At 40.7% G+C, this 11,205-nt stretch overlaps 3 protein-coding genes across 4 annotated transcripts in view; 1 reads left to right on the forward strand and 2 right to left on the reverse strand.

Moving 5' to 3' along the window:
• LOC112263527 (CKLF-like MARVEL transmembrane domain-containing protein 3) overlaps nt 1–3,272 on the reverse strand; it is a 5,879-nt gene extending 2,607 nt beyond the window's left edge. The window contains exons 1-2 of the mRNA XM_024439918.2: nt 3,000–3,272; nt 565–720 (exon numbers count right to left, since the gene is read on the reverse strand). Of these exons, the coding sequence (XP_024295686.1) occupies nt 565–720; nt 3,000–3,119 (276 nt within the window). The 5' untranslated portion in view covers nt 3,120–3,272. The remainder of the gene's footprint in view (nt 1–564; nt 721–2,999) is intronic.
• A 1,205-nt stretch (nt 3,273–4,477) lies between these two features.
• LOC112232230 (chemokine-like factor) lies at nt 4,478–6,390 on the reverse strand. The gene is made up of 5 exons (XM_024439923.2): nt 6,309–6,390; nt 5,874–6,019; nt 5,243–5,398; nt 5,026–5,121; nt 4,478–4,737 (listed from the first exon to the last, which is right to left on the reverse strand). Exons 2-5 carry the CDS (start codon nt 5,979–5,981, stop codon nt 4,630–4,632), a joined length of 468 nt encoding a protein of 155 aa, XP_024295691.1. The 5' UTR covers nt 5,982–6,019; nt 6,309–6,390; the 3' UTR covers nt 4,478–4,629.
• Nucleotides 6,391–6,444: 54 nt separating this feature from the next.
• LOC112263531 (thymidine kinase 2, mitochondrial-like) lies at nt 6,445–9,625 on the forward strand. 2 transcript variants are annotated; one of them, XM_042330835.1, is made up of 10 exons: nt 6,445–6,681; nt 7,155–7,256; nt 7,378–7,452; nt 7,591–7,644; nt 7,727–7,816; nt 7,984–8,057; nt 8,157–8,245; nt 8,339–8,418; nt 8,543–8,623; nt 9,170–9,359. In XM_042330835.1, the coding sequence occupies exons 2-10, from the start codon at nt 7,197–7,199 to the stop codon at nt 9,272–9,274; spliced, it is 708 nt and encodes a 235-aa protein (XP_042186769.1). In that variant the 5' UTR covers nt 6,445–6,681; nt 7,155–7,196; the 3' UTR covers nt 9,275–9,359. The 2 variants fall into 2 exon arrangements, with proteins under 2 accessions (XP_042186769.1, XP_042186770.1); XM_042330836.1 differs by lacking the exon at nt 9,170–9,359 and adding an exon at nt 9,416–9,625 and having other exon boundaries at nt 6,450–6,681.
• The last annotated feature ends 1,580 nt before the right edge of the window (nt 9,626–11,205 follow it).

Genomic DNA, 11,205 nt, shown 5'->3' on the forward strand with positions numbered 1-11,205 from the left:
GACGGGTCACTACAGTCCCTAGTTTGAATCCAGGCTGTATCACATCCAGCCGTGATTGGGAGTCCCATAAGGCGGCACACAATTCGTCCAGGTTTGGTCGGGGTAGATGTCATTGTAAATAAGAATTTGTTCTTAACTGACTTGCCTAGTTAAATTAAGGTTAAAACAAATGTAAATGTAGGGGAGGAGACAGGTATACATAAAAAAAAAATAAGCCTTGAAGCAATTGAGACATGGATTACGTATATGTGTCATTCAGAGGGTGAATGGGTAAGACAAGATTGAAGTGCCTTTGAATTGTGGTAGGTGGTAGAAATGTTTTTTCACGCTCAACAATTTCCTGCTTGTGTCAAGAATGGTCCACCACCCAAAGGACATCCAGCCAACATGGTCACAACCGTGGGAAGCGTCAGAGTCAACATGGGCCAGCAACCCCTGTGGAATGGTTTCGACACCTTGTAGAGTCCATGCCCCAACGAATTGAGGCTGTTCTGAGGGAAAAGTGGGTGCAAATCAATATTAGTAAGGTGTTCTTAATGTCTTGTACACTCAGTGTATACTCACCATGAGGGGGAAGTGGAATCCCTTAAATCGCTCATTGAATTTGGTGGAATAGGCAAAAAGGAGGAAGAGGGCAGCCAGGAACTCAATGAGGGGTGCTGTGACAAAGGCTGCTGCCGTGGATGCCACAAAACAGATGAACGCGATGAGGGACAGAGCCTGACAGAGAAGACAGAGGGAGGGAGAGATAGAGACAGTGACTAATAGAGTGCAAGGCGTACTAAAGTTACTTTGGTCCAAAATCTCCCTTTCAAGAAATGTTGCAGTGACCTGAAGCAGTTACATTTCCTGTCTCAAGCTGTAAGGAGTTGCAGCTGTTGAATGACAAATAACATACACAGGCCTACACAGACTCTCACAGACACACTATAAGCCTATACTGTACGTGAGTTCAAAAGTTTTTGCTTGTTTTATACACACATGTATTAACATGACTGTTCACTTTAGCTAATCATGAAACATGTTTGTCTGGTTGATCACAAATCCTGAAAGATGCAACTTGTCTTTGTGATTTCAAAGACGCCCATAAGTCTTTAATATCAGCATCCAGTCTCTCCACGAATCACAAAGTTTATTTTTTCTTTGTAAACGTATTTCTGGTGATTGTGCATGTTTTCCTACATCCCCTTGTCCTGAGTTTCCTCCGGGTCAACATCATTGGACGAGACAAGCCCAGGCACTGTTATCTCCACAGAGCCATCTTGTATTTGTTACACTGGGCCATCAAAACCATAGACAAGGCTCACCTTGGGGTGGGAACTCCCCGAAATGCAACAGACTGCTACTGCTGCTTTCATAGATACAACCCTGAGCACACTGTTCATCTATCTTACACTTAGAATGTGTTTCATCGTTGAATAACGTTGAATATCTTCGTAACGCACAGCAGAACTGCTTATCAGACATTTTGTCTGACCTCGACATGGCTAACGTTTCTCATCTCAGACACCCACTGCTATGTTTCTGTATAGTAAAGCAACAAGGTAAATTCTCTATGAATCTTGGAATCTAAAACTGGCTTCTGAGAATTCTGGCACAACACATTTCTTGTCAATTGGATGCTACGAGCGACAAACTAAATGACTTAAGCAGCATTATTGTCATTCCAGCTATTAACGATCACGAAAAACTCTATGTATGTATGTTTTCCAGCTGTCTTGAGCCACTACTAAAAACCAGGATATTTCATTGTGAGTTTTTTTTAAAGTCATAGTAGCACCCATGTGGTTTCTAGCACTAACAAGGGAGAGGATCATATTCTAAGTGTGTGTAAAGAGGCTGCATTGTTCTTGGAGACTGATTCCGTTACCTTATAGGGCCAGTCAGCCAGAGCCCTCTAATAAAGCCCTCTATTCTATACAGTATATCTTTTGGGCTACATGCCCTCCAGCAGAGTCAGTTAGTTAGAGACTGAGAGGGTTGATCATTGTTTCATGCAGCACATCCAGGAACTGAATCTCACATGACATACATGGGAGAGTCCATGATAATAACATATGTGTTCAATTGGTTCAAATCCTTGGTGATGACCCCTTCCACAGTGAAGATGTCTAAGCAGAAACACTCTTGTTTCACTTCCTGATATCTGAGGTTTGAAATAATCAATACTCATTGAAGAATTAATGGAGGTCATTTGTTTGCAACGATTTGTATTTTTTTTTTAGCAAACTCCCTCTTTTAAAATGTATTTTTTACCATTACCATTTTGGTTTAATTGCATGTGCAAACGTGTCCCCACAATAGGCTACTGCACATCATGTCAAAACCTATTAGTAGTTATCTAGTAATACAAAGCAGAACCCCCGACAGTAGACTGACCACATGAAGTATAGAACACATTACAGTTGTATGTAAGGTCTATTGCTTGCTTGTGTAAACATGAATAGGCCTACACTAGGCTACATGAATATGAATGATAGTTTACAGGCTACATGTCTCCAAAATGATCCATATGCATTATGTCTTTCGTTTAACTGGTATAAATCACAATTCTCACCTGAATGAAAAGGTAGTCAGTCGTAAACTTAAAACCTTCCAAAGTAAAAAAAAAAATATATGTGGCGAACTAATTCATAAATACTTTTTTTAGCGCCTTTGACGAAAACAAAACGCTCCCTTGCCTAAATGAGAACCGTGTGATGGACACATTAACCTCAATAGAAATGGGCAGAAATCAATGGATGTGTTTACCATATAGTTTAACCTAAACAGCTGTTTGAAGACTTTGTTAGGATAGGATATATTAATCCCAACAAAAACATACTTTTGAGCGTTCAAAAGCATTACACCGAATAGCACAAACCCGTTAAATCGAGTGCACCCCGCCCCCGCCAACTAAACTTCTACGCATCTGCTTGTCTTGGCAGCGTTGAAGAAAAGTATTCGGAAGAAACAATGGAAATAAAGACACTAATATATTCTTTGAAATGCTACGTTACCACTTCTGCAATAAGAAGTTGTCCTTTCCGTGAAGATGCGAATTCTTTTGCGATTGGGAGAATCGTTTGAAGGACACTTTGGCGCGGTCCAGTCGTACCGGGAGCTTCGATGTCCCCCATTTCAAAGATAACGTTTGACTTGAGTAATGGTTACAGATCCAGCGGGCTGGAAGAGTTGAGAGTGGAAAATGCAAAGCCCCGAAAAAAGAGTGTTGCTTCTTGAAGTGGAAACGGAAATAATGACAGTGCGAAAACGTAGTTCACAAAGGCGCAACATCTGCATTCCAGAAGAGATGTTAGTTGACTGGGCTAAGTGCATGCGTCAAAACTAAAATACTGTAATGTATTTGTTAAAATTGTTGTGATGTATCCCTCAAGTTTTATAAATAATCTGTTTTAACTTCATAGGGCTATGGTCCAACTTTATGGGAACGTCATAAACAACTCAAAATGCATTAGAAACATTACTTAAGAATAAAGTAGAAATAGACTGGGCCTACATGTAATCTGACATTGTTTAAAAAATGATACAGGCCTAGGTTTCAAAGGTGTATTTATTTTTTTATACATGATAATTGTGTTATTGCATTGATTAGGCTATACAAACAAATGGGCAATCTACAGTTGATACATCAATTTTTGGATTTAGAAATGAATGATATATGTACTCATATAAATGCCTCATGAGCTTAGTTCTACTGCCATACCCCATCAGAACACAAAATATAAGCTTGTTTTACTCCAATAATTGTAAACAAATTAAGTGTAAACAAACACTATATAGCCTCGAAACATGGTTAAAACTACAATGTTGATTTCATTGATGGTCAGTCCTTGCATACATAGCTCTGTCTATGAATTTGAGAGTGGTTACATTTATCCAGCCCCATATCCTTCAGGTTTTTACCAAAATGGGCTAGGGCCAAGCTTTGTTATTGTTTCAACTGCTGATTGCCCCTTTAAACCTACACATATACTACCTTTCAGAAGTTTGGGGTCACATAGAAATGTCCTTGTTTTTGAAAGCACATGTTTTGTTCATTAAAATAACAAAATTGATCAGAAATACAGTGTAGACATTGTTAATGTTGTAAATGACTATTGTAGCTGGAAACGGCTGCTTTTTAATGGAATATCTACATAGACGTACAGGGGCCCATTATCAGCAACCATCACTCCTGTGTTCCAATGGCATGTTGTGTTAGTTTATAATTTTAAAAGGCTAATTGACCATTAGAAAACACTTTTGCAATTATGTTAGCACAGCTGAAAACTGTTGTCCTGATTAAAGAAGCAATAAAACTGGCCTTCTTTAGACTATCTGAGTATCTGGAGCATCAGCATTTGTGAGTTCGATTACAGGCTCAAAATGGCCAGAAACAAATAACTTTCTTCTGAAACTCGTCAGTCTATTCTTGTTCTGAGAAATGAAGCCTATTCCATGCGAGAAATTGCCAAGAAACTGAAGATGCGTACTACTCCCTTCACAGAACAGCGCAAACTGGCTCTAACCAGAGTAGAAAGAGGAGTGGGAGGCCCTGGTGCACAAAAAAAAAGATGGTCGAAAGAACACAGACACTGGACAGAGTAACTCTGAGAGTGAGCATCTGAAGAGACAATTGTGGTGTCTTCACTTCACAGTGCCAGTTGCTGATGTTCTTGGTTGATTGAATGTGACCCTCTTGAAAAGCATGCAACCATCCACACACCACAGGCCTGTTGCTATGAAACCCACTATCTGGATAGGGAAAGTATACAAGACTCAGTGTTAATATCAGATATAGGCTACAAGATAGAATTATAGCTGACATTTTTTTGTAATAGTTCATTCATTAGTTGTACTGGGTGCCAAATGTGGGATTACAGTATATATTCACGTTAGTGGAAATGTTCATAAGGATTGTATTTCCTCCGGGCAGTTCATTATTGACAGGACGGTGTGTAAGATGAGGCTTCACCCAGAAACCCAGTTCTATAAGGCCCCCAAATAGAAGGTCAACAAGGAATACATTTGTTTTTATCTCACCCCTCCACCCAGGGTCCCTGTCACTGTGTAAGTGGACACTGCTATCAGACTCAGGATAAGTATGAAGACTGCTGCAAACAGTGAGTTGAACAAATCCTGAAGAAGAAAAGATAATGGAAGTTACTCAGAAAGCTTGACTGCCTGACATTTTCACAGCAGTTAATCAATGTGAAAGACCTACAGTAAACACTGTACTGTAATTGAATAGGTTCCTTACAACGAGAGGCCAGAAGAACAGAGTCAGCTTCTTGTTCAACTTCAGTGTGTACAGCAGAAGCAGGGAGAATGTGATCACAAACTCCATGCATGTAGCTGCAATGTATTTGGGCCTGGATGCTACAGCAAAACACACACATGCTACAAACATAGTCCCCTGAAACAGAGAGCATTGGCAATTAGGAAATTATAGGAAATGCTAATTGATTGTTTCCATTCAAAGATATTTAAGGACAGTCTCTAATCCTACAAATTGAAATGGTTGTTTCACACCAAAAGCTGTGAAAATTAGGGTCGTTTTTATTGATTAAAATGTAATGTCCACTAGAGGGCATGCAGTATCTTGTTTACCGTTTATCATCAACTACAGGGTTTAACGTTTGTACAGTTCACAGGAACTACAGCTCTGACATTCACTTCTAGTTCTGCTTTGTCATAAACAACATATTTAGGAAATAATGTAAATCAACATAATCTCTCTGTAAGAGTAAGCTATTGTAATATCCTGTAACAATACTGTGTAATACATTCTTGCTGTTTTTATCAAATTTACACCAGATATATGGCTTTATCTGGGGTGATAAGTCTTTCCAAAACCCAGTGGTTTAACAAAGTATGAAAAAATGTCTCACCATCTCTGCTAATTTAAGGACACCCCTCAAGGATCTGAGAAAAGCAGTATCAACCTCCATGGGTAATGAAGGTATGTTACTGGTTGTTTTGGAACAGTCGCCTGTCATGTTACGTTTCAAAAGAACCAGCTCAGAGTCTGTGTTTCCTGAAGAAGCAATTTCCTTTCAGTTGCAGGAAATTACAGTTCGTTGCAATCACTTCTAAACATACTAGGCCGTATCATACTGCTTGCATGCCACTAAACAAACTAACCATGATCTGAAAATGTCAATCAATCTGTATAGAATATTACAATCAGAAAATATTTGATTGACTTTCTCATGTAGGCCTACAGACATAGAGGCGTAAAAACATTATGAGCAGCCCTATATATTTTAATGATCCTCATCATTGCTGTACTGATAGTCTGGCATAAATCACGGTAGCAGTGTTACCTATACACGAGTCCCTTTGCCCTCAATGGTGATGGCAGTTGGTGGAGGGAATGCAGGTCTCAGAACAAATAAAGCGCTTCAACCAATAGAAAAAAACTACATCTCCATATCATGAACCAGGAAGAGGTTATTTGACACACGGAACTGGAGTGCCAATTCACGGTCGAACGCTGTGTGTGATTCAGATAATTATGCGAGATTTCCTTTACATCTATTTGTATTAACAATTTGTGGAGATATGCTACACGACTATATTCCCACACTGCTGTGAGGTCAGCGCGATTAGTGGCTATTCCCTGCAAAATATTTGGTGATGCGCGCGGTGAGCTCTGCCAGACGAGAGGCCATAGCAACAACACACAGCTCGTCTCAAGTAGGTGCCCTTGCACAAGGATTATTTATTCGCTGGTCTGAAGCATTGTTTCGGTACAGAGTGATACAATGAAACACCCTGTAGACTAATGTTACAATGTCATGTTACAAATTATGTGAGTTACAATGTTGCGTCAGAACAACAGAACATATTAACAACATAGCCTGCTCATACTGTTACATTTTGAATTGCCAAGTTTACAATACAATGTGACAGAAAATGGTTAGAAACAATACACTTGTACTTTGAGCTCACTTCAGCTACCACCAATAAATGTGATACAAATGTAAAAATAATTGCCAATTAGACATGGCCATTCCTGTCAGACTCATCCATTAGCACTGCTATTATCTACCACTACTTTCAGTGAGGCTACTTGCTCATCAATTTGCTCTAACCAAACCAGGGCAGAATGCTATCGCCCTGCATACATCACCCATATTAACACCCTTCTCTGTTTGCCTTGACCATAGGTACTGACTTAAGCTGAAACCAAGAAGTCAGGTTATCTCACAATGCAGTCTTACTCCTCCCAAGGAAAGCTGGTGCGGAATGGGGAGAAAAATAAGTTAGTGGTATGTACTGGTACACTGTCATTTTAAATCCTTGAAAATCTTTGAAATTGATACTAAGACATTTGAAGCCTATATACCTGAGGGAGAAGTCAACACAATGTATCTTGTTATTTTTGTTTAGATCTGTATAGAGGGGAATATTGCTAGTGGGAAGACAACATGCCTGGAGTATTTCAGCAAAACCAGTAACATTGAGGTAAAAAAAACAAAAAACAAACATGCAACACGCTTGTTCAACATTTTGCATTCCTTCATTTTCCTTTCATCCCTTGTGCTGCACTGTGTGTAAAACAAAAGGTCAAATGAAATCACAATTTTAGTTTTGAATTCTCAGGTGCTGACTGAGCCAGTTTCCAAATGGAGGAATGTTCGAGGGCACAACCCCCTGGTACGTGACCATTCTATAGAAGATGGTTCATTTTGAAAATGACATATTTTATGCTGATGTTAGATCTACTCCCATCCTGCAGGGGTTAATGTACCAGGACCCTACTCGATGGGGCATCACTCTACAGACCTATATTCAGCTAACCATGCTGGACCAACACCTCTCAACAATAGTAGGCACTCTAAAACATTGCACAGAACAGGTTGCACTGATATCCTACTGTTTCACTACTGTTGCATGTTTTCTATCAATAGTACAGATTTCTCTTTCGCCAAGTACGACGACTTTGATTTTACATTGCATAATTAACATGGTCTGTTTTGTGTTTGTTGATTCCAGTCCGCCCCAATGAGAATGATGGAAAGGTCCATCTACAGTGCCAAGTACATCTTTGTGGAAAATCTTTACAGAAGGTAATGCACATGGTATATTTCACACCAGCTTATAGCTGGTTCTCATTTGTGCCCAATCTAGTTAATTTGATGTACTTCACAATATTTTGCTCTCTGCAGTGGGAAGATGCCCGAGGTGGACTTTGCTGTTCTTAGTGAGTGGTTTGAGTGGATCACTCAGAACATTGCCATTCCTGTGGATCTTATCGGTAAGCTGTGCAGAAACACAAGCTTTCTACTTTATTCTGATGATGTTGCGTCCTTGGTAGAATCTTGTTAATTTAGTTCCTCCTCTGTTTCAGTTTATCTCCAGTCGTCTCCACAGACCTGCCATGAGAGGCTAAAAGAGAGATGCAGGGAGGAGGAGAAGATCATTCCTTTGGTGAGGGTAGAAGAATGACAAACTCTCAGTGCTGTTCTTGGTCTAACTTCAGAGGGGTTTTAAGACTCGTCTCTTGCCCTACTCTCTCATCCTACTATCTTTCTCGCTTTTTTTTTTTTTAAAGGAATATTTAGAGGCAATCCATCAGCTGTATGAAGACTGGCTGATAAAGAAGACGTCCTTCAATGTTCCTGCTCCAGTCCTTGTGAGTGATCAATCTTTTTCAGGCGTGCGTTTTGGAGGACAATGGTCAATTAATGAGGAACATTGTTTATACGTTCTAGTGTCTCCTGTGATAAGCGCCAGAGTATTGGTCATCTATGTTGAGGATTCCTTGTTTTTCATTGTTGGGAAATAGTCCATTGTTCAATAGAAAGGCAGGCATGCAGGTAAGTGATTGTTAAACACAGTTCTGTTTTTGTATCATGTTACTATAATCTGTAAAGGCAGTTTCACAGCATTTAATGATATATACACTGAGGATACAAAACCGGATGAAAGTTATGATCTCTTATTGATATCACTTGGTAAATCCACTTCAATCAGTGTATATGAAGGGGAGGAGATAGGTTAACGAAGGAGTTTTAAGCCTTGAGAATTGAGAGATGGATTGTGTGTGTGTGCCATTCAGAGGGTGAATGGGCAGGACAAAACATTGAAGTGCCTTTGAACGGGGTATGGGAGTAGGTGCCAGGTGTACCGGTTTGTGTCAAGAACTGCAACGATGCCGTTTTCTTTTCACGCTCAACAGTTTCCCGTGTGTATCAAGAATGGTCCACCACCCAAAGGACATCCAGCCAACTTGACACTATTGTGGGAAGCATTGGAGTCAACATGGGCAGGCATCCATGTGTAATGCCTTTGACACTTTGAAGACTCCATGCTCCGACGAATTTAGTCGGTTCTGAGAGCAATGGGGGAGGGGTGCAACTCAATTTTTAGGAAAGTGTTCATAATGTTTGGTATACTCAGTGTATTTGTATTTCTATGTTTTCAGGTAATTTCGGCAGACGATGACCTGCAGAAGATGATCCTCCAGTATGAGGAGAACAGAGAGAAGATTTTATCAGGGAGCAATGTGTGACTGAAGTACAGTGCCTTCGAAAATGATTCAGACCCCTAGACTTTTTCAACATTTTGTTAGGTTACAGCCTTATTCTAAAATGTATTAAATTGTTTTTTTCCCCCTCATCAATCGACTCACAATACCCCATAATGACAAAGCAAAAACAGGTTTTTAGTAATGTTTGCTAATTCAACTTTGTTGAAGCACCGTTGGCAGCGATTACAGCCTTGAGTCTTCTTGGGTATGACGCTACAAGCTTGCCACACCTGTATTTGGGGAGTTCCTTCCATTATTCTCTGCAGATCCTCTCAAGCTCTGTCATGTTGGATGGGGAGTGTTGCTGCACAGCTGTTGTCAGGTCTCCAGATATGTTTGATCGGGTTCAAATCCGGGCTCTGGCTGGGCCACTAAAGGATATTCAGAGACTTGTCCAGGAAGCCACTCCTGCGTTGTCTTGGCTGTGTGCTTAGGGCCGTTGTCCTGTTGGAAGGTGAAACTTCACTCCGGTCTGAGTTCCTGAGCGCTCTGAAGCAGGTTTTCATCAAGGATCTCTCTGTACTTTGCTCCATTCATCTTTCCCTCGATCCTGACTAGTCTCCCAATCCCTGATGCTAAAGAAACATCCCCACAGCATAATACTGCCACCACCATGCTTCACCGTAGGGATGGTGCCAGGTTTCCTCTAGACGTGACACTTGGCATTCAGGCCAAAGAGTTCAATATTGGTTTCATCAGACCAGAGAATCTTGTTTATCATGGTCTGAGAGTCTTTAGGTGCTTTTTGGCAAACTCCAAGTGGGCTGTCATGTGCTTTTTACTGAGGAGTGGGTTCTGTCTTGTCACTCTACCATAAAGGCCTGATTGGTGAAGCGCTGCAGAGATGGCAGAACCTTCCAGAAGGAGAACCATCTCCACAGAAGGACCCTAGAGCTCTGTCAGAGCAACAATCGGGTTCTTGGTCACCACCAAGACCCTTCTCCCCCGATTGCTCAGTTTGGTCGGGCGGCCAGCTCTAGGAAGAGTCTTTGTGGTTCCAAACTTCTTACAATTAAGAATGATGTAGGCAACTGTGTTCTTGGGGACCTTCAATGCTGCAGAAATGTTTTGGTACCCTTCCCCAGTTCTGTGTCTCGACACAATCCTGTCTCGAAGCTCTACGGACAATTCCAACTGTCAACTATGGGACCTTACAGTGCGTTGCAAAAGTATTCAACCCCCCCTGGCATTTTTACAATTTTGTTGCATTACAACATGTAATTTAAATTCATTTTTATTTGGATTTCATGTAAAATAGTCCAAATTGGTGAAATAGGGTTATTCACCTTTTTGCTATGAAGCCCCTAAATAAGATCTGATGCAATCAATTACCTTCAGAAGTCACATAATTAGATTGCACACAGGTGGACTGTATTTAAGTGTCACATGGTCTCAATATATATATAAGGCTGTAACGTGTGTGTGTGTGTGTGTGTGTATATATATATATATACATATATACATATACACCTGTTCTGAAAGAGTCCCAGAGTCTGCAACACCACTCAACAAGGGGCACCACCAAGCATGTGGCACAATGAGAATAAGAGCACCTCTTCCCAGCTGCCCACTGCACTGAGGATAGGAAGCACTCTCACCACCCATAAATCTACGATAATCGATCATTTCAATAAGCATTTTTCCACGACTGGCCATGCTTTCCACCTGGCTACCCCTACCCCGGC

This window comes from Oncorhynchus tshawytscha, linkage group LG12 (genome assembly GCF_018296145.1).
Source record: "Oncorhynchus tshawytscha isolate Ot180627B linkage group LG12, Otsh_v2.0, whole genome shotgun sequence".
In the NCBI taxonomy this organism is placed as follows: Eukaryota; Metazoa; Chordata; class Actinopteri; order Salmoniformes; family Salmonidae; genus Oncorhynchus; species Oncorhynchus tshawytscha.